Source organism: Haliaeetus albicilla, chromosome 19 (genome assembly GCF_947461875.1).
Source record: "Haliaeetus albicilla chromosome 19, bHalAlb1.1, whole genome shotgun sequence".
In the NCBI taxonomy this organism is placed as follows: Eukaryota; Metazoa; Chordata; class Aves; order Accipitriformes; family Accipitridae; genus Haliaeetus; species Haliaeetus albicilla.
The window spans coordinates 5,276,463-5,299,042 of record NC_091501.1 but is presented as its reverse complement, the minus strand read 5'-3'; the positions used below and the strand labels follow the sequence as shown (position 1 = coordinate 5,299,042).

Genomic DNA, 22,580 nt, shown 5'->3' with positions numbered 1-22,580 from the left:
AGCGTCAGCCCTGCTGGTGGTTTGCTGTTTCTGAATTGAAATGTTTTCTCTTCTGCAGGGGTGTGTGGACTGATTGTTCCTCAGGAAGACATGCCATTTTGCGATACAGGAATCTGTCCAGATATCATAATGAACCCTCATGGCTTCCCATCGCGTATGACGGTTAGTGGTTGTGTTACGATTAAAGACACAGTGTCCCCCAATAGGGAAAGTGAAGTAAATTAGCCAGAAGAAACAAAAAAAGTTTGAAACATGGTTTCACTGAGAATATTCTCCAGTCATCATGCCACACGCTTGCTCTCCTTTAAGTATTCAGCCCTCTGTTTTGCATGTTTTGAAACATCCTCCTGTAAAAGGAGTAGGGATGCGGGCTGTTGGTGCATCATTTTCATTTTGTTCTGTATCAAGCTAATAGGAAAGCAGCTGAATACCTCACTTGCACCCTCTCTCTTTGAAAATTTCTCACTCTCCCTCTTCCTTCCCTATTGCCTATGCCCACTAAGCTGGCTGCGGCAGACTGTGAGGTGAAGGTTGGAGTGGAGTTTCAGTAATAGTTCTAGACCTATATAACTTCCTACATTACACACGCCTCCCTGGAAGTGATGCAAGTCTTGCACCTGTGCTGCAGGGTCACACTAAATACCTCACAGCCTGGCCTTTATATGGGACCTCCACTGATTACTTCGTACAGCCTCTGATGTTTTTTTCTTTGTTAGCGTCTTCCCTTCTGTTCCCCCTGCTGCACTGTAGCATGTCAATCTCTGAGGCTGTTTCTTAGAGCAGAAGGCCACACTGGATCCTGCTCATTTTCCAGACAACTGGAAAAAATGGAGCTGCCTGACTGGACCTTAAAGGTGTTCCCAGATCTTGCCATGAGTCTGATTTTCCCCTTTCACACAGGAGTACTCCCTCTTCTTGGGCTTCTTTCACTCCTCCCATTGCATGCAATAACCCAAGCTGCCATTTCGGACCCTTCGCCTGGCTAACTTATGCTGTGACCAATCCAGCAACGCGCCCATACTAGTGAGCAGGCTGTTAACTCTGCTTCTCTTTGCACAGGTAGGAAAGTTAATTGAACTCCTGGCTGGAAAGGCTGGGGTCCTCGATGGCAGGTTTCACTATGGAACAGCTTTTGGAGGCAGTAAAGTTAAGGATGTGTGCGAAGATCTTATTCGCCATGGTTATAACTACCTAGGGAAGGACTACGTAACATCTGGTATCACTGGGTAAGAATCTGCTGTATAGATTTAGATGTTTCAGGGGAGTGGGGAAATCCTGTTGAGACACATCCGAAAAATCTTCTCATGTCCAGAGCTCAGGAATTTTCTGTTATTTGCAAACTCCTCTGTGAGATGGAGGCAAGGGGCTTGAAGAATGGTGCAACTTTTTTTTTTTTCCCCCTCCTTCTTAGAAGTATTTTGTGGTTCCACTTTTTAAGAATTACTAGTATTTGCAAGGCTGTAATGTGAATGGCCCTTGTAGTACATATGAAAATTTCCCAACTTCTACTGCATGACAAAAAAAGGTAAAATCAAGGTTTTCTTTCTCAGAGATTGTAAGAAATTTCAAGTTTCTGTTGGCAGCAAATCTTATATATGCTTGGAATCTGATAAGCATTTTCATGTTGACTTTTATAGTACTGTAAAATATGGATTTGGAGGCAGGTGTCTGTTCCTTGGGAATATTTCGTGTGCACTCTTTTTTTCTTTTTTTTTTTCTTCTTTCAATTACACAATGATTCAGTCTGGCATAATACTCTAATCTGCAAACTTCCTGCTGTGTTGATCGGACTGGCTTCTGAGACACAGAGTTCAAAGAACATAAGATAGTTTAGGAACAGGAAAAGGCCATATGGCTTCACATGCCTGCCCTTCCAAAATGTATCTTAATCCTACCTTCCTGCTATTTTTATGATCCTCCCAGTTCCCTTCTTCTCAAGGAACAAGTTTAGGTCTCTTTTGTAAGTTTTTGGGGTTTTTTTTTAATACTTTTTATTTTAATTGCTTTTCCTACCAACTTATTCCATATGTTGTTTCTCTTTTTGTTTCAGAGAGATGATTTTGTTTTCTTTACCTACTCCATATTCCGTAAATCGTTATCAAGTATCCTGGTGTTTGAAGCATTTTCTGTTGATACATCATGGTGACTTTTAACAAATCTGACTAATCTTGTTTGCTAGGGAGAATAAAATCATCTAGCTCTAAAAATCCCCCGTCCTCAAACTTCAACTTTGTAGTACCCTATTTAGAGACTTTGCTTTAGGGTACTGATATTCTTCCAGGCAAATTTCACATGCTTAATCTATTTGTTAGGAAATTTGAAGGCAGATTTCATAACAATGTGGAAGTTTGCAAATTCCAAATGTCTAGTTAAGTTTTATTGTTTTCTTCAATAGGCAGCTTTTGGAATAACATTGCATCATGTTAGTAATGACTCTGAATGGGAGGTGCAATACTGTTGTCTCCCACTTGTTTTTACGTTGCACATACATTTTTAAAAAATAAATCAGTGGAAGTGCTGAGTTTGTGTTAAATCCGGTCATTCTTAGTGCTGAAGGTGGTGGCTGGGAAATAACTGAGTGCTTTCAACTGTTGCTTTCTGATCTTTAAGCGCATATGCTGTTCTTACAGTTGGGGGTGTTTTAAACACAGACTCTTTAGCCATTACTCCAGCTTGTAGAATGGAGTAACACCCTCTGTACTGCTTACAGATGTTCCTAAGTTGATGCCAGTGCCTAAACACAGTTCTCAAGAGCCCTTTTACCCAGCTCGCCTGAGCCCCCAGTGCCAGCCAGGGCAGTGATTTTTGTCCTATGGACACAGCTGCTGAGCAGTGTTGCAGGGGCAGCTGTGCTGATGCACAGCTGCTCAGAGAGGGCTTTCACCCATCTGGCTCTTGGGTTGTGCTTCAAAGTGGTGTGCAGGGAGAATTAGCAGATGGGAAGACTGTCAAGCTCATAGTGTGCCAGTGCTAAGTTATCCTTGGAAATGCAAATTCATAAAGTACTCCTATAAAAATGGTATTTTGAGCATTTATGCTGCATATATTTGTTTACATATATGCTTACCTTTGTTTTTTGTGTGGATGATGTAAAGCAAAGGAATGTAAATAGAAATAACTTAAGTCACTCTTCAGGGTCTGACACATTCAGTCTTTATTGCTTACTGATGACATTGTTGAAACACTCCTGCACAGACTGAGGAGGGACTTAATATGATATAGCTGAAACAGGTATCTGCAGCTATACCACCATGTCTGCGCAGCGTATTGCCAGAGTTCAGGAGCTTGTTCCTTGCTAGCGTGGATATAGCAGTATGTGGTGCTGGAAGTGTGCTGCTCTTGTGTTCAGAGATGTTCCCTGTGGGGTTTTCAGATTGATTGCCCTGAAAGCCTAAACACGTTTTTGTAGGACTCATGATTCCCAAATTGTTTCAAATTCCTCCTGTACATGACCCTCTTGTCTCTCTTAAGGTAAGTATGTGCTAACTGTGAATATTGGTTTTGTTTTCTTTGTTTGTTTTTATTCCTTCAGGGAACCTTTGGAAGCATATATCTATTTTGGCCCTGTGTATTACCAGAAACTAAAGCACATGGTGTTGGATAAAATGCATGCAAGAGCTCGAGGACCCAGAGCAGTGCTCACCAGGTATTGTGACAGGCTAAGCACAAAATTCTTGTGTGCATTCAGAAGTGTACCCAGCTGACTGACGGGTATAAACAAAGTTTGTTTACCTTTTGATACTTGACACAAAATGCTATTACCTGTTAATACGCTGTTGCAGACTAAAAGCTCTCACAGTAGACTGTGGCAGAAGGTTGTTCTGAGTGTCCAGGTGTGCTCTATGTGGTCCAAAACTGAGTTCGCTTCTCAGACTTCTGTTAGCAGTTGGTAAGAATACCATCTGCTGATTCACAGTGCACACTGTGGCCCTTTCCTGTCATATCGTAGGTATTTTAGGAGGAATTTTTTTTTTTTTTTAACATTTGTACTTTTACAAAATTGGGTATGAGTAGAAGGAAGAAACTTCTTTTAATATTTCAGCATCCTTTGGTATTTAGCAGCTTAATATTGATGCAGCCCATGTCTTCACCTGTCAAGGCAAAGCAAATGCATTGGCCCTAGTGTAGTGCAAACAAGCATTAGAATAATGTGCAGCCCTGGTATACTGCACTTTGCCTTGCAGACTCTTCCATTCAACTTCAACTCTAAAACAGAATTTAGGGTTGTATGTGCTGGTCCACAGTTATCATTCAATACAATGCAGGAGAGTAACACTTTCACACAAAAAAGTTGCAAAAGTTACAGAGATGCCAACAGTAAATCTCCATTTTTATTTGCCCAGTTAAAGATACATGCTCAGTTGCTTTGGAGTCATGATCATTGCACTAAGCCTGAACTTGGTTTTCTCTCCAACAAAAAGGTTGATTACCATGTTGATATCTTCTGGTGCCAAATTTTGAGGTCAAGCAGAGGTACTCTTGGTAATAGGTAATATAAGCCCCTGAAGGTGGGCTTATATTATCTGGACCTTTGGGGAATTTGAAGCATCCTGCTTTCACTGATGTTACTTACTTTTTCTCCTTAAAGCCAAGCTCTATGGCTGCTTGCACTCATGTTCTAAATTGCTGATATTCCTGCCTCACAAGAAACAGTTTAGTGGCACAGACTTATCTTTGAGGAGGCTTCTAGTGGATCATTTAGTTTGCCTCTCTCCATCACAGTAGGACTACTTGCTAAATCTTGCCAGAAAGTTAATTGCCAGCTAGTCCTGAATATTCTAGCAAAGATTCTTCCAAATGTCCTTTGCCAGTGCTTCTGGACTATCACGTACGCCATTTATACATCACCTGCTGTATGGTGGTACTCTTCTTTTTGACCAGTCCCTTTTGTTCTGTTTTTGGGATGTAAGCACAAAGTCATGTCTGTCCTGCCCTTACTCTTCCCTATAACAAGCATGATTCATATTCTTTGATTCTTAATTTATTTTTATGCCTCTTACCATGTGCTGATCCAATTCTCTTGCATTGCCTGACTGCACAACAAGTTAGCAAGTCTGTCCTCTTAATAAGTGCACCTTCTACCTGTTGATGTGCCATTAGAGAATAGAGGGGCAGGTATCTGCTTTACCTGATACAGAAGTATCTTTCTCTTTAGCTTTTCATTGCGTATTTCCTATGCCTTTTGGCTTTCCAACCTCATGCTGTCTCTAGGACAAACTAAAGTTGTCTCACACTTTCCATGGAAGTAAATACCAGTGGTTGAACTGGGAGAGAAATCATGAGAATTTTTTATAATTGTTGGCTTAACTTTTCCACCAGCCACATTAAGAAGAGCAAGTGTAGCACAACCATTATTTCCTACCACAGCTGCTTGCCTATATGAACATATGTGATATTCCCAAATAAAGGGCTGTCTGCCCTGTTTTCTGTTCTTCGGTGTGTTAGTCATGGTATTGGTGCTTCACATGAAAATGAAAACTTGCTGTTTTAGCTAACAGTGCATGCAGTTGGTTTACTGGAGCTCCTAGCTTACCCAAATCCCTTGATCTGCTTTTGTATTGTGTCCCCAACTTCTCAACTGTTTATTGATATTGAATTTAAATGAAACCTAAATCCCAAGTCGAGGTAATGTTTACATGTAAAGATGAAGGTGGTGTGATTTCCCCCACCCCTTACTTTCTTTGGATTCTTTGTTCCAGTCAGTAGCATCATACTATGTAGCTAGCACTCTTTGACTTTCAGGAAAGCTAGTGGATGTTCAATTTATGCTGCCTCTTGACTAGTCTTTTAGGAATTTTCTTCTTTCCTCTCAACTAATTAAACTTTTGTTATTGCCATCGCCTCTGCTGAGAGATTCTGCTTTGCCAGCTTTCATACTCACTATTGTTTTATCATCCATTGCACTTCCTGGAGAGTAGATTGCCTCTAACATTGTTTTTTGCTTTTAAAAGTAATCCTGTAACAGCTTCCAACATGGAATTTTGCTGTCGTCGTCTTGAAATGTGTTTTATTATATATCAAATGTACCTTAACTGACAGAGCAAAGCTGTATTTCCATCTGGAATAAAGCAGAAGACTCGAGAGTTTTCTTGAACGTCACTGATGCTTGATATTGTTCTGATTGAAACAAGACTTTGTAGAATTGCAAAGCAGCACTCTTTGTCAACACAGTCAAAAACCACCAGGATGTTGCCCTCTGAATCGGTATTTGTTAAATGAAATACAATACTTAATTTATTTTGCCGTGAGTAGTTGACAATTAGTTTAAAACACAGCTCTATATAAGGTGTTGCCTAGATACCCAGTCCTGCTAAATCTTTTTAATAGATAAACTGCTTTTAGTTTTCCTTACAAGAGATCAATATAAGCTTTCTGCATGCGTAGTTGTTTTGATGGACATTGTCAGAGCTGCCACCTGCATGTCTTTTGAACTTATCAGATATACCAGTTCCTGTTATACTGCAAGTGAGTAATGTGATGACACTGGTCAGGGCTCCTCTCGGCACTCTGGGAGCACAGTACGCCCTCCTCCTTCAGGCAGTGTTTTTTTAGGTAATACTCCACTTCTTGGAGATCAGCGTTTCAGCTGATGACTCCATTTCGAGTTAGCCACTGGTTTTCCATAACAGGCACAAGGGAGATCTGCTGAGACCTACAAGGCCTGCTCTTATTCATGGGGATAGACTTATTTCCCCCCACTGGCCAATGAAACAAGGAACAGGGCCATAAAGCTGAACCCACTGTTCTTCCAGAAAATGCAGAATTAGTGCCAATAAATTCTTAATGTCCTTAAAACCACTAAAGTTAATTGGTTTTTGCTTTTTTCTAAATGCAGCGGTTAAATAGTATGAAGATCACTTGGCCTTATTTTTTTATTTAAAGAATCACTATGTTTTATTTAATATTTAAGAATTTTAAGAACTTACTTTTTTTTTTAATATGAAAAATATCTCTTTTTAATGATATTTCCAATCTTATTTTCAAAAGTCTGCTTTGTTTTCAGAATGTTATATTTAGAATAAAGAATGAAAGTAGTTGCTCAGGGCAACAGCTGCAGTGTACATGTGTATAGCCACAAAGGGGAAGCACAAATGCTTTATAAATACTGTTTTAACATTTTAAACAACCTTTGGTGTGAGGAATTTTCAAACTCATGTGAGCCAGAAGAAGAATCTGATAGACTTCGGGAGCATAAGATAGACTCTTTTCAAAGGCCCAATCTCAATATTGAAATTTTTGGTACTTTAGAAAACTGCTTTTTAGGGAGGGAGGATTTTGTTTGGTTTGTTTTTTAAATTAGGTCATTTTGACAGTGGGAGTGAAACACTTAAGAGCTTAAGACTCAAGTTAGGGATTTTTGGTTTGGAGGGCTTTTTGTGGTTTGGTTTTTTTTAATGGTTTTCAGCTGCCTTAGAAATCTTCATCCTGTATCTGTTGGAAGACCCATGGCATATCAACTCTTAAAGGGTGGGAGTTGAGACCCCATCAAGAGGTTTTATCCTCCCTTAATTGGACTGAGATTTTATTGGGGCTGACATTTATAAAGCTATTTTGTCATCCTGCAGAACAGCACCTGGTGAAACTTTTGGAAGTAGACTTGTGCATTAACTAATATTATAGAAGTCAGCTGGTAGAAGGAACTCAGGCACTGTTAGCATTGCAGCAAATGCCTCTGTCTTTGGAGGCCCCAATTGCTTTCAAAATCTGCCTCTTGGGTCTTCAGAAGAGAAACTGCATTCACCACAGGTTTAGTCCTTTAAAACAGCATCTAAACAGTGACGGTGCCATCATCTGGGGAGGGGGCCCTAGGGAGTTTAATCAGGATGTAAACAACTTCTATCCATTCTCCCAACAGTGGGAAAAATAGAAGGTTATATGAATGAAAAGGACCATTTGAATTACAAGCAGATTAGTTTTAAGGTTCCAGTGTGGTCAGAGTAAGGGAAACTACTTCCCCCTAAAAACAAATACAACTTGCATCTTTAGAAGTTACTTTGGTCTGGTAATTAGGTATTTTTTTTTTTTTTTTACACTTGTTACAAAAGATTATTAGATGTTAAAGGCTTTTATAAATCCTTTTCTTTGAGTTGCAATACGTTGGCAAAAACTTATTTTTAATATATTTGGTATGCTTAACAAATTTGGTTGTTTGAAATAATATAAACAAAATATACTCCAAAAGTTATGGGCCAGATCTGTCACTGGATATTCTAGGTGGATTACACTGCTGCAGGTATCAGAAACAGCACATAAACATGGGGTTTCACTGAGCAGTGAAGCCTCTTATGATTGCCAATAACATTTTTTTTAATTCCTTCTCTTTGCTGTCATGTTTCAGGGAATATACTAAGATGGAATTTTTTAATAAAATGCATGCAATATATTAGTGCTTCAGGAATTTAAGATTGTTTTTGCTTCATAGTTCACTCTAATGTTTGCAACCTAAGTACTACAGCATTGTGCTAGTACATGAGAGTAGAACTGATACTGTATGAAATTGCAGTATGACAAACAAGAGGTTAAAAGTTTTGACAGTGTCCAATAAAAAAAATTGGCTTAAACAGTCATAATGTTAAATAATATATTGTACCTTGCCTTTTTACCTCAGAATCTTTAGTGTATACTTACATTGCTTTGTTAAAACTTTCCTCTAGCACCATGAGGACAGGAAGTCTTTCCAGACAGAAAATGAGAGTTTGATTTGTGCTGAGTAACTAGAAAACCAGGAACCTATACAATACAAAAATTAGTCTATTAACAGTCAGATATGAAAAAAAATAAAAATGATAAATAAAAAAATAAAAAGAAACTAGACAAATGGGAAAAAAAAAAAAGTAGGATTTCAATGAGTTAGTAATGTGCGTGCTATTTGTTTGCTACTTTGTTTTGGTGTTCTCTCCCAGATCAAAAATTATTTTATTTTAAGAATTTAGTCTTGGCTGTCGTTCAGCTGAAACGTCAGCTTGATGATTAATTCATTAGCTGCTGAATATTGTTTCATTTAGTTACCTACAAACTATACTGAATGTCTCATCAAAAAAGAGTACCAAATCTGTGTCCAGATTGTCTTGGATACTGTTCAGTCTCTTCTTGTTTTCACTTATTCAGCTACATTCCAAGAGGTAAAGAGTTGTGGCCTGACGCTGCAGTTGCCTCTCACAGAACTACATCATATTGCTAGTGCAGGAGCAAAGATTAATTGCTTCAACTTGAATAACGCATTTGCGAGATCAGCAGCTCTGGTTTGTAGAACACTGTTGTCCATTGATCCTGTACTGTTCCTACATTTTGAAGACAGGCATTCCCAGAGTTGTAGAATGTATGTTCTGGAATACTTACTACATTTTTTCAAATATTTATTTCAAAGGCAACCCACTGAAGGTCGATCCCGTGATGGTGGTTTACGTCTTGGAGAGATGGAACGGGATTGTTTGATAGGTTATGGAGCCAGCATGCTTTTACTGGAGAGACTGATGATTTCAAGTGATGCCTTTGAAGTGGATGTTTGTGGGCAGTGTGGCTTGCTGGGGTACTCTGGCTGGTAAGTTTTCTAACTGTAATGCTTTTTGTAAATCATGGTGTCCCCTCCTCACTTTATGCATGTGACATGTTTCATATTTTAAAAAAAACCTTTGACCTCAGGTGCATAAAGCAAAGTGGTACAGAATAAATGTGCCTCTGTAACAGAACCTTGCCCTTGGTTATAGTGTTTCTCAGTTTAAAAGTGCTCACAGACACTGATTAACAGTCTCATGCACCTTAATCAAAACCAGTGTCAATGTTCAAAATTGGTATTTGGAAAATTGGTGACAGGGGATGGTTCTTCGTTGTGGTCTGATTGAAGTTAGGACCAAAGTGAGTGTGTAGTCAATGGACCATGGGTCACTCCTGTTGTGGGAGCACAGGTATTGTCTTCCACAGCCAGCTGTGCTTGTGGGAAAGGTTACCTTCACTCTGCCTGCTGCCTTCCTTCCCACCCTTGCAGAGGATTAGCAAACACCCAATCCTCTAGATCATCTATTTTTTGAAAAGGGGAAAATGGCTGTGTCGATGTACTTGACTCTTCTGACATCAGAATTGAGATTACTAGCTAGGCTAGTCACAGATCTTCCTGGTACAGTCACATGTTCAACCTCATAAGGCTGAAGAGAGAGAGTGGGCACAGAAGAATGGGAGAAGAAAGCAACATCTCCTGCCTTCTTGTTCTCTAGCTATGGGGTTCATAATCACATGCATACTGCTTTCTTTGACTGTGTCCCTCCCAAATGTCTTTGCTTTGTAGTCTTGTAAAACAAGGAGCTCCTCTTTGAAGCATCAGACAAATGCATCAGTCCCATTTTGGAGCATGAGAGAAGCAGCTGTCTGGTTGGAAATTCAGCTGGCTTTTGCCCAACTGCCTTGTCCATAGGAAATTTATCTCTATACTAGCTAATGGTCTTGCTGTCTTACTCTGGGTCCTAAGCCAGTACTGATTTTATCTCCTGCAAACAAACTGGTTTTCCATGTAGGGGAAGCACAAAACTGGATGCCAAGACTGTGTGGAGCTCACCATGTGTAGCACTATGGGCTTTGCTCTAACCATCTTTTCTCTACAGTAATTTTGAGATGCTAGATTTAAAGTTGCCCTGTAACATGCTGGAAATATACCACTATTATCAGAAGTTAGGGAAACTTCTTTTTATGTTCTTTAGAGGTGAGGGAAGTGTTTTGCTTTAGCTTGGTGTTGGTTTAGCCAGGCAGAAAAAGAGACTTGTGAGACCAATAGGAATTTATGAGTTACAACATTCTTGCAAGCTTTCTGAAAACAGGTGACCTGGAATCCCATGACTAAGGGAGGAAAAATAAACTGTGTGAGTTCAAGTTACGAGATACTCTAATATTTATGTTGGGGGAAGATGGGGAGTCGGAAGGAGGAGGAGAAAGATTCATTTCTAAATACCTCAAAAGAACGTTGTTGGAAACTTGCCGCATCTTGGATATCAATATCAAATCTATTGGGAGGGGCAGGAAATTGGACTTCATTCACTTCAGTGCTTCGAGAGTGATTTTTCCATGATATAATGAAGTAGGAAAGTAAGGTCTGTTCTCAGTTTGTACATGTGTAAAAGTGACAGCTACCGTTTCTGCCCTTGGTCAGACCTTTCTTCTGAAGCGTATGGCCTCTGGCCAGAAACCAAGCACCACGTTTATCTGCTAACAGAGCAGCAGTTCTGCTCCTTGTGGAGCAGAAGTTCAGACAGAGGTAGGTAAACACGTGTGAAATCCAGAGGAGAGACAAGGCCTATTCTGTGCATCCTGTTGTGGTTGGTGATTTTTAGTTGGACATTGTCCTGCTCGCTTTTGTGCAGTAAGTATTTTTGAGCGTCCAGTTTTTCTTGAGTGTGTGTGCACTGTATGTAACAAGTGAAGCCTTTTTCTGATCCAGGTCTCTTAAAATTACTGCAATGCAAATAACAGTTGAAGGAAGTTGTCTGAAAGGAAGGGCATGCCATAAGTCAACCAACCAACCACTTCTAACTGTGTAAAGCGCTGCCTTAAAAAAACCTCACATGCAGATGTAGCTCAATTATTTTTTTTATAAGACCTTGGCTTTCAGAGCAGTCCTTGAAGATTTTCAGAGACCACAGGAAGTGAGGGCGCCTTGAAGAAAATTAGGAATTTCAACTTTAGAGATAGTACTACATTTTATTCCTAAAGTCCTGGTAATATATTTCATATTTTGAACTTTGTAACAAAGTTTAGTAACTCTTTTTAAATAACTGTGAAAGAAACTACTCTCTCAGACAGTGAGACATTCTTGCAATCTGATTCTGTGAAAAGCTGTCTGATGTGTGAGAGTAATCAATAAGAGGTAGTTTCTGCTAAATGATATGCTGTGTCTACTAGTAGCTGAAGCAAGTGGCCCTATAATGATCATCACAGTAGAGACCAAGTCATTAAAAGAAACTTCCAAACAGGCCTTTTCAGTGATTCTGGCATTAATAAGACATTGCTACAAGAAACCTTTTAGAAACATATTGTTTGGTGGCTAGCATTAAGGGCACTTGTCTTAAGGAGGATGAGCCCTTCCTCCCAGACAAGGACTAGCCACTGGGTAATGTTCTTCTGCAAGATAGTAACAGCAGATTAGTGCTGGGGCCTGAACTGGTACTTTCGGAGGGGAAGGGGACTGTTGTGGCAGTGACAGAATTTGTCCCCATAAAAAATACAGTAGAAACTTACTGTGACGTACCAGTTTTATGCAAATTTTCCAACTTTGCTCTCGTACAGGTGCTCAGGGGCAGGACTCCACTGAATGCAATGAGCAGAATTTGGTCCTTTTTTGGTGACGAGAATTTCTTCCAATCCCTAGAGTCTGAATATTTTACAATATACATGAAGAAAAATTTTGTTTCTGACCCAGATTCAGCCTTGGCACCGTTGCCTTTTCCTGTCCAGTTTACTACCAATTCTAGTACCAAATGGTCTTTCACATACTTCAGTTTCTGTGATCTCTGTTTGACAGAGCTTTGTGCTTACTGCACCTCAACCTTTCTGGGTCATCCCCATCCAAGTACAAAGCAGGCCCAGAATGGTGTAGCTTTGAACCTGGGTGTAGTGGTGTAGTGAGTAGTCGCTGCTCCTCAGTCCCTAGTAGCTGTAATCAAATGCCAGGCTTTTGGTCATAGCAGAAAAGTTGTGCCTCATTAGGCTTCCAGGCCTTGCAAGGCTTCTTCTGTTGAGAACAATTACTTGCTATGTTATCACTGGAAAATGGCTTCTGTTTAGGTCACTTCCTTTCACCATAAAAATATACCTACCCCTATAAATTTGGACTAGGGGAGTAGTTATAAACCTGCAGTTGAGGTCTATTCTGTTTTAAAGGCATGCTAGCTGTAACTTTTCCCCTGTGTGACAGAGTCTACAGGAGAAGCCTGTTTCAGGGAAACATCTAGTTCAGTCTATTACCTTCTTACTGCCTATAGTCAGATTTAGGCAAAGCCAAAGCAATTGCTGGGAATAAGTGAAGCTTCGTTCCTCATCATGAACTGTAGAAATGTAATTAAGGCTTCTGTACCATTGGTTGAAAGCTTTCTTGGTTTTTAAAAAAAAAATAAATGCTGCAAGTATGGAGCATGTGGAGGTCAAGGCAACCACAGTTTTCTTGGAAAATAACCAGCTCTTCAACGTGCTCTTTAAGTATGTCTGTAAAAGAGAAGTAGTAGACTCTGAAGAAGTAACTGGAAGACTAACGCCAACTCTCAGAACGAAGAACCTTATTAACACTAACCAACTCTATTGGACCTGTCCCCATTGACTTCCACGTGCTCTAGGTCAAGTTCACTGGTAACAGAAACAAGTGACTAAGCATTGGCTTTACTGTAAATGTTGACTCTCAGCCTCATTCCGTACCACAGAGGCATGTAGGAATTTTGCTAATTCTTCCTTTACTGGATCTTCAGACTGTTACGACTTTATGCCAGAAATATAAATTTGAAGTACAGAAGCAGAAAAAGAGCTTTGTTATACTGTTAGGAAGTGCTGAGTCACTCTGTGTTCCTAAAGGCCTGGCTTTCTGAACTTTACAAAACCAGAAGATGGAATATACAGGAGAATGAGGAAATAGGGAGGTTGGAAAATTATATTTGTAAGAAAGATTTTTAATTTCCTTTGTGTGTGCACAGAGTATGAAGTTAAATAATTTAAACAGTTGCTACCACCACTGAATTTGAGTCCCAATACTGGGAAGATGGCTGAGTGACCAGGCTATATATGCCTTATATGGACAAGGTTATATCTATATGACAAAAAAATCCCTTTCCCCCAGAATTTTAAGATCATTATTTGAGTAAAGAATGCAAAGAATATGTGTTAAAGCAGTTTTACTGGTTTCCCATCTTGACTAAAGCTCTGGGTATTCACACAGAGAGATGTAAGACAAGAGATGCCTCTTTTCTGAAATACAAACTGATTTGAGACGTTAAAGGGTGAAACTGCATATAAGGAAAAAAACCTAAGTGTGAACCTTCTTTCTTCCTGCCTCTTTTGAGTGACATATGTAAGACAGAAACTGGACCATTAACGATGTTTTCAGAAATATTTAGCTTTGTTCACCTCCTTTTTCTCATTATGCAATGCTGAATTTGTGTTGGCAGTTATGTCAGTGGTGAAAAAATAGAAGTCAGTCCTGTTAACTACTGAGCACTGTGATTCTCCTCCAAGAAAAGTGCAGGTTTAACATTAAGGTCCTATTGACTTCAGTCAGATTATTCAAGGGCTTAAAGTTATGACTTACTTAAGTGCTAAAATGTGTCTCAAGCACTTGGCTCTTTCTAGGACTGAGCCCAGTGTTTAAATGCAAGTGGACAAAGAAACCAGTGGATAGTGGCAACTGGTTTTTTTCTGCAGAGCTTCATTTATGCACCAACTCTGACTTTCTTTTTGTTTGTTTCCCTAGGTGCCACTACTGCAAATCATCATGTCATGTGTCTTCTCTGCGCATACCTTATGCCTGTAAACTCTTATTCCAAGAACTGCAGTCAATGAACATCATACCTAGGTTAAAACTAGCTAAGTACAATGAATGAAAAAGATGGAAGAAAGTACTTGACAGAAATTGAAATCCAGCATATATAACTGGAAGACTTTTTTGGTGAACAGGTATAACTCTAAAACCTGAGTGGGTAGAAGGGTGGTGCAAAACAGTGTAAGAAGTCTTTCTTACATATCCTACCTGTTTTTAAGTTGAGAGGGGAGACTCTGTTAGTAGAATACACTAGGAGAAGTTCCTAAAGCCTTGATTAGTCTGAGTGAACAGGACAAGTGGGAATTGTGGATTAAGGCCATGATCCAGCAAACTACTTGCATCACTTCAAACAACCCCGTGCTTGGTTTTGAAAAGTGCTTTCCTAGACTAGGGCTTGAGCCAAGCTAAATGCACATCTTATTCATAGAGGTTAAAAACGTTTTCCAGACCAGTGTAATATGAAAGACTAATAAATGTTTTAAAAAATACTGCCTGAATATGTGTTGATGGTTGTGTAAGGATGGTAAAGCCTTCTTATAATGTCAAAACCATTTTCCTATTCCTAAAGCATTTTGTTAAAGCATTAAAATTTTGTTAAGTAGTGTCAGACTTGGAGAAATTGAACTACTTTCTTAAGAACTTGAACTCAGATGTTTTGAGTGGGATTTCAATACGCAGGTGCATTTGTGGGCGAGCAATGGTGTGATTATACAGTCAATCTGCTTTCAGCTAAACAGGCAGTTTCCGTGAAGTTCAAGGGAGGTGACTGCATATGCATAGTGCATGATACAGCTTACAGATAGCCATTCAATTCCTACTGAGTACAGCAAATTTAATAATACACTGGCCCAAAGCCCTGAAAAGACAGGCTGCAAACACTAGGTACTGATGTATGCTGTCCTAGGACTTTAGAACTTTCTTCAAATATGGGCATAGCTAAAACTTTTTTTAAGAACAAAACAAAACAAAAAAAGAACTATGAAGAACAACAAATCCTCCACTGACAGTGAAGCAGGTTTGAATGACTCAAAAGGATTTAGAAAAGGAAGAGCTGAATTTTTTCATGAGATCCAAGGCCTAGATCTAAAGCAGTGGATGAACTGAGAGTCACTTAGTACCCTAAACTCACTTGAGCCCTTACTCAGCAAAGCATACGGTTAACTTTTTAAGCAAAGGAGTAGTCCTGCTGAAGTCGAAATGAAGTATGTGCGTGTTCAGGTGCTTCAGAGAAAGGCAGCAATCTGGATCCGTGAGGATGCAATGATCTGGAAGTCCTGAGGTGCTCTCTGGCTCCTCGTATGGCTGAATTGCGCATGCCAATCCTGACACTGTTCTTGCAGTCATGCTGCTGCTTGTCTCTTAGCTGCATCAGAAGCACAGATGAGTATCAGTCTAGTAGGGTTGCTTTTCAAGCTTCTGCCAAAATGCTTAAACTAGTAGTTTTGTGTCTGGGCTTACAAATCAAGTCTGAAGGGATAGATTTTACTTTTTTTTTGCAGTTGGACTAATGACAACACAGATGTCAGTGCAGCACATTTGGATTGGAAAAGCTCTTGAAGCACCTCTACCAGGATCTGAACAGCTCAGGGTTATTTACAAAGAGTTATAAGACAGTGAAGTGCTCCTTCAAACTGGAGGAAGAGGTTAACCCAAAGCCCCAACCAAATTAACAACCTTTGCTTTGCTCCCTGAGATTGCCAGACTGAGGCTCAGGTGCACCAGCAGAGGGAGTGAGCCTCAAAGGCTACGGTCTACTGGTGGGGAAAAGTCTTGACCTCAATCAAGGAAACTACGCTGAGGATGGGGTGTTTTTGCTAGCTAGTCCTCTCTTAAGTGGTCTCCTAGGTTAGGTGGTCAGAGCTCCAGCACATTAAAGACTAAGCAATGTGTACAATTACACCTGAGGAAATTTAGGCAGACATAGCAGAGATGGAGGCGGAGCAAAGGCGTGTGCTCGTGAGTAACCCTATTGAGAGAACAGGTCTACGTGCAACCCTGAGAGGTAACCTTGCTGCTAGTTTACCTCAAGCTGATAAAAGTGTGGGGTTGAAAGGTTTTGTGAGGATGAAGGAAACCCTCTGCGATAGCTGAAATGTAGGAAGAAAGGGGCAGCCTTGGCAGTGATGGATCCAGTAGAACACAGAAACTAGACATGTCTGGCAGTGAGGGTCACCCACTATCAGCTGTTCTGGTGACGCCTACATCAGTTCCATTTACACATCATTGCTGTCTAACCTAAGCCTGTGCATATGCTGGAGTCTTATTTGAGTGCAGGTTTGAGTTGAAACGCTGATTTTTACTTTTTGCCTCTCTTTAAGAGGCTACCTAAGTTCCATTGTGATAGACACCTGCAAGTAATCTTTTGGCAATGGAATATGCATTACAAAACTGGCAGGAGAAACGGATTCCTGGAATATGGTTGGTCAAAGTGGCAATTGAAGGAAGGAATCCTACTGCAGCCAGGAAAAATTATGACGCAAGGACTGATGAAGTAAAATACTTTCTCAGAACCCCAGAGCTGCCATACTACTTTCCTCTGGTGAGCCTCATCTTTGCAGCCCTTTGAGTTGTCTTCCTAGCCAACCTCCCCTCCCCCCTTTTTTATCCAGTGAATGCCTTCACAAAGAGGTCTTCTGTCAGCTAACGTGGCTGTACTGCTGTAACTAGACTTGCCCAGATCAACCCTGCCATGACTCTAATTGCTGAAAGAGATACAATATTCTGAACAGCACTTGAGAGAATCTTAAGGCTTTGGTACAAGGAGCTGTGGCTAGAAAACTGCCATAAAGTTTTCATTCCATTGTAACTCCTTTATCTCCTGTATTTAGTGTCCGGGGGGGCTTTCTAGAACTGCTATTCAGCATGAAGGTCACTAGCATTAGTCTGAGGTGAAATGCCAAATACAGTCCACTTTCCGAGATAAGCTAGAGGTATATGCTGCTGTTGGAAGAGATATCTAACTCCATATAGTATGTTTAAGTTGCCATTTACTTTGCAGATAAAGGATTAAATGCTGTTAAAAGGTAGAAGCATTTACAGGCCTAGAATTCAGTAATCAAGTCTATTATTTCACTGCAAAACAAAGACATTAATTAAAAGCTACCCTTTCAAACACGATACCTGTCCAGCTCTACTGTTCTGTTGTGAGAAACAGAATCAAGCTGTGGATGGGCTGCAGGATGCTATGGGGCAGAGCAAAGCACATGTCTTTTAGCCAGTTCTGGAACTGTGGGCAAGGTAGGTCACTTGTTCAGAAAAACAGCTTCACTTCAAATCATTCACATAACCCTTATGACTTTTTTACCTTTTTTTTTTTTCTTAAGGTAAATGTTTCCAAGCATAGAAACTAGAAAAACAAACTGTAAGGAAAAATGAAACCAGACTGGCCAATTTTGGCATTCAAAGAGGCTATAATATGAAATATAGGCTTACTGAGATTTAATAATTTTAAGATGTGGAAAGTAAAGGGCTCCCACTAAGCATATTGGGTTTGTTTGTAATGTCCATATCTCGTTCAAAGTTTCGCTTACAAAGAAGCTTCAATGTGCAGCAAAGAGAGCTTTCAATTCTTTGGGCTCCCTTCTTGTTGCTTAAACAGGGAGGAAAACCGATGAAAAACAGACCCCTGACAATGAAAAATTACTGTGTGTCTTTTCTCAAGTTTTCTGATGGTAAATAGAAAAAATACCTGTGGTTTATAGCAAAATGGGAGTACATCATAATTAAAAGCCTAAAAAGACTGAAGGATATTTCACCGGTTAATGATAACAAACGGCAAACTAATGAATAGTGCTGTGCATCTGAAAATGGGTTTGCAAGCCCTGCTCAGAACACACCTGTAAAGCCTGATGGTAAGAATAGCTGGTGTCGCGCAGCTGTAAAACCAAACCAGAGGGGCTGAAAACTTGTCTGTGCTTCCTCTGTCTTGAGGCTCTTGAGGGCTAAGATGGCCCCAGCGCAAGGGAGCACAAGCCCTGAATCGACCTGCATGGCTTGCAGCCCTCCCGCAGGAGCAGTGTGGGGAGCGCAAGCCCTCCTCAGCCGTGTCCCAGCACAAGCATCTCTGGGCCGTGGCACAGAGCTGGCTCAGTGCTGCCGAGAGGCCCCTCCAGCCGGCCTCTCCTCCACTTGGAGCTGAGGATTGTTTTACAGCCCGTTGCCGATTCCACGGGGCCATGGGGCACTTGATGAATTCCCTCCTCCGAAGAGGACGTGACTTGCCCAGGGCCACAGAAAGACTGTGCCAGAACTGGGATCAGGACTCCGCACTCCCCAGGTGCCAGACACGTGCTTGCCTTAAAACTGAGCACTTCATCAAACCGTAAAATCCAGCCAGATGGTGACTCTTTGCTATTATCTGGACCAGTGCTGGGAGGCTTAACGTGCGCAAGGCATGGGTGAAGATCTGGATTCCAGTTTCTGTGTCTAAGGCTCAGAAGCCCAGAAAATGGATCCGTGTTTTAGACCTAAATGCTGCTAGAAACTTGAGCATGTTTGAACCCAAGTTCTGACTTTGATCCATCCTTCTCATCAAATGTTTCCATCTCAGCCTGGACCCACCAGTTTCAGTGGGGGAGTTCTTTGGGAACGGGTAGAGAGGCGCAGGAGTAAGGACTGGCTACTCTGTCAACCTTACTGTGCCCTGTGTATGTGGCCCCAGTCAGACTCTTCTTCCAGGTAGGAAAGACTGCAGGAATTGGCCAGTGGATCAGTTTTGCCTCTCAGCAGTCATTTAAGAACTCACTGTGTGGACCCAAGAGGAAAATGCACCCTCTCTGCCTTCCATATGTATGAACGTATGTCCTAGAACACCAGAACTCTCAGTTAAACTCTCCAAACCCAGGTCAGAGCCAATACAGACATCTTTTGCAGTTGGAATTTTTAAAAAGCAGTTTATATGGTCTTATTCCTGTCTCGAAGTCAACAGCAAAGATTTCTGTTAGCTACCCTGCGAATGGACTTGGGGCTTTGTCCCATCTTCCAAAAAATCCTTCCAAGCTTGTAAGCAGCCCATTGCTCTTTGCATCTTGCTGCTGGGGAAAAAAAAAACCACCAAACAACTGTATAATTCTCCTAATTATAGTTACCCCTTTATTTGTGTATTTCCTGAGGCAGGTACTTCTGAGGTGGTTCCAATGACCATGGGATTTTTTTTGATAGCTTCATTGTGGATGTCTTTGTCCCCTCCTCCCAGTCAGTATATCAACAGTGTGTTCGTTCCAAATCAAAAGCAATTCCCTGCTGCGAACTGCAGCGGAGCCTTTGTCTTTCATTAGCATGAGTTTTGGGGAGCTACTTGACCTATGCATATGTTTTACCATTCCAGACGGTACATGGTAGTTATTGTCTGCTCAGACTTAACAACAAAACATTATAAACAGAAAAATAATGCAAAAACTAAGAAAAGAAATCAGTGTGCTAAACAGTAAAGTTCTAATTTCTTGCTAAAATTGCATTCTAATAATGGAAATGGTTTTCTCTTCAACTCCTAGTGAATTGGAAACTTAAACTCTGCATTCAGGCCTCACCCTGCCAGTCAGAGGCAGGCACTGAAGGTAATTCTCCGTGCTCCAGGCGGATCAAAAGAAACTCATTATCAGTCGCTCACCTAAAAGGATATGACAGCTTCACATCCAGTTGTTCAGCAGCTTAGATGCAGTCTGGAATGGATCTTTTCTGTGTCTGTTGTCTATAATAGCTTTTAGGGCTGGCTCTTCTTCCAACACACAGTGCAAATCCTCTGGTAACTAGTACCAGCCACACACAACAAAAGCCAGCTAAATGTGGTGTAAGCTCAGAAATCAATGACTGCTTGCCCCTTTCTTATACTTAAGTCAGCAAGAGTCTCCCAGGCCAAGTGTTCTGGGCAGGAGCCCTGAGGGCAGGGCTTCTTCTAGACTGCTGTGGACACTGGTACTACCCAGAAGAGTGAATTCCCTTCCTCCGTGCAGACTGAAGCTGACCAGGGTGAACAAGACTTTTTCACTGATTCCTTTTGGCAACACTGGCACTGCAGTTCTCCATGAACCTGAGGACTGGAGCCGAGCAAAATTCCTTTCACAAGCATTAATAAGAGAAGATCGTTTAAGGCTGACCTATGCTCATCTTCAACAAAACTTGGCTTCAGACATGTCTACAGCTACAGCAAGCCAGCTGCAATTCATGTTACTTTTCTTTCAAACTAAAAAGAAGGTACCCCCTGCCCAGTGCATGTGCAATCCATCATTTGCATGCCTTGGCTCTTCTGCTCGTTTTCTCCCAGATACCTGCCTGTGTGCCTGCCCTAGCCACTTTCTCTCAGTGCTTGTGTCAATTAAAGCCTTTTGAAGGAATCGGTGCATGTGTTTACCTAGGCAGCCTTTTGATGTTCCTCTTCCAGTTCCTGCATCTGTCAGCATCACACTCCCCAAGCACATACACAGAGTTGATTCCAGAAGTCATCTGTCAGCTTACTCCATATCCTGTCCTTCACCTATACGTATAGCTTCCTCAGGGGTGTTCATATATGTAAAATAAAGTTAACATTTCCTGTTCTGATAATAAAGATGAGTAAGTGGGAAAGGGAAGCCAATACAGAAACAAGATCCTTCTGTTTCTTCCGCGGGATTTGCCCAGTAGATGAAGATGGCAGAAACAGAGCTGGGAAGGAGGGTGGACAGAAGTGTGGGTTCATTCGGAGAGGAGGAGGCTGCTGGCTCAGGCAAGTAAGAAAATATGGAACCACTCAGAAACTGCAGCCACCGCTAAAATACTCACTGCTAAAATACACTCACTGAGTGTTTGGCTGCTGCCAGCAATCTTACAGTCTGTGCAGAGATACATCAGATCCAAAAGGATCCCGAGTCGCTGAACTCAGTCAGGTCCCTGGTATTGCAGACAACCGTTGTACTTGACCTCTTTCACGAGCCATTCACACTCGTTCCTAAAACTAATGGAGGTTCTTGTCCCTGACAGTCTACAGGAAAACTTCCCTAGAACTTCAGACTAAAGCTGCCTCGGATAGTCTAGTGAAATTAATAGGTAACAGTTTATACTTTCTTGTTCCTGTGCCAACAGTTTTCTGTTGTTGAAAAAGCTCTTCTTGATGTTTACCCCCAAAATATTTATGTTAGAGTCTAGTACGAGCATAAGGTGCTTTTTATGGCAAGGAAAGTTTGTGTGTTCACAGCCTATGGGCACAATCGACTGCAGAGTGGAAGATGGTCATAGAAACGTGTTTTTGAAAGAACTCAAATTATCTGGGTGGTAAGTTGATATTAACTGTCATGCTTCCACTCTGCCTCTGCTTTGCTAAACCGTCAGAAGAATCTCATTATCAGTCACCTAAAAGGATACGACAGCTTCACATTCAGTTGTTCGGCAGCTTAGATGCAGTCTGGAATGTGTCTTCTGTTCCCTTGATGACCCTGCTCTTCTCTCCATGCACCAGCACAAGTTTGTATTCTTTCTTGAAAAAAGGTGTTCTTCCTTTCACAATAGCAAGAGTCCCTCTCCACTAAAAATACATCATGTGATGCAGTGTAGGGTTATACTGTTTATTTTATGGCTTGTAGATGTTCTGCGTAGGCAGGAACCTGGAGTGAAAATTCCCAATTGTATACTTATTGCATCCTTGCTGAGACCTGCCCTTTACTCTGCTATCAAATCAAACCCTGCAGTCTACATGTGAAAAAAAAAAAAAAAGGTGAGTGACTCGCAGTGCTTCCATCTGTAAACGGCCAACCTGCAGTACAGGAGGAGGTGCTCCACACTTCCAGAAGAATAAAGTACTTTATCAACTGTCACGTGGGATATCCAGGAGCATGAGATGCTTTTTAAAAAGGTAAGCAAAACCCAAACGAGTAAGGATGGCTGAGCTATGGAAGTCCACCAGGGTGATCTGACACACTGAGGGGGGATTAGGGAAGCGGGAAGACGACAGCACTGATGTATTCCACAAGAATGTGGGCAGAGGAACTCATCTGGAGGGGCAGGGAGTAAGCAGATCGCAACAAGTACCTCTGGTCTAACAGAAGTGCTGCCGATGATCCTGCCCATGCACCACCACCTATAGAGAACATACATCTTTGCGTCA

At 41.1% G+C, this 22,580-nt stretch overlaps 1 protein-coding gene across 1 annotated transcript in view; it reads left to right on the top strand.

Moving 5' to 3' along the window:
• The window catches only part of POLR3B (RNA polymerase III subunit B), a 79,846-nt gene extending 64,852 nt beyond the window's left edge, over window positions 1–14,994 (top strand). Inside the window, exons 24-28 of the mRNA XM_069807401.1 lie at window positions 59–162; window positions 1,060–1,226; window positions 3,533–3,646; window positions 9,368–9,541; window positions 14,438–14,994. Coding sequence (XP_069663502.1) covers window positions 59–162; window positions 1,060–1,226; window positions 3,533–3,646; window positions 9,368–9,541; window positions 14,438–14,567 — 689 coding nt within the window. The 3' untranslated portion in view covers window positions 14,568–14,994. The remainder of the gene's footprint in view (window positions 1–58; window positions 163–1,059; window positions 1,227–3,532; window positions 3,647–9,367; window positions 9,542–14,437) is intronic.
• Window positions 14,995–22,580: the final 7,586 nt, after the last annotated feature.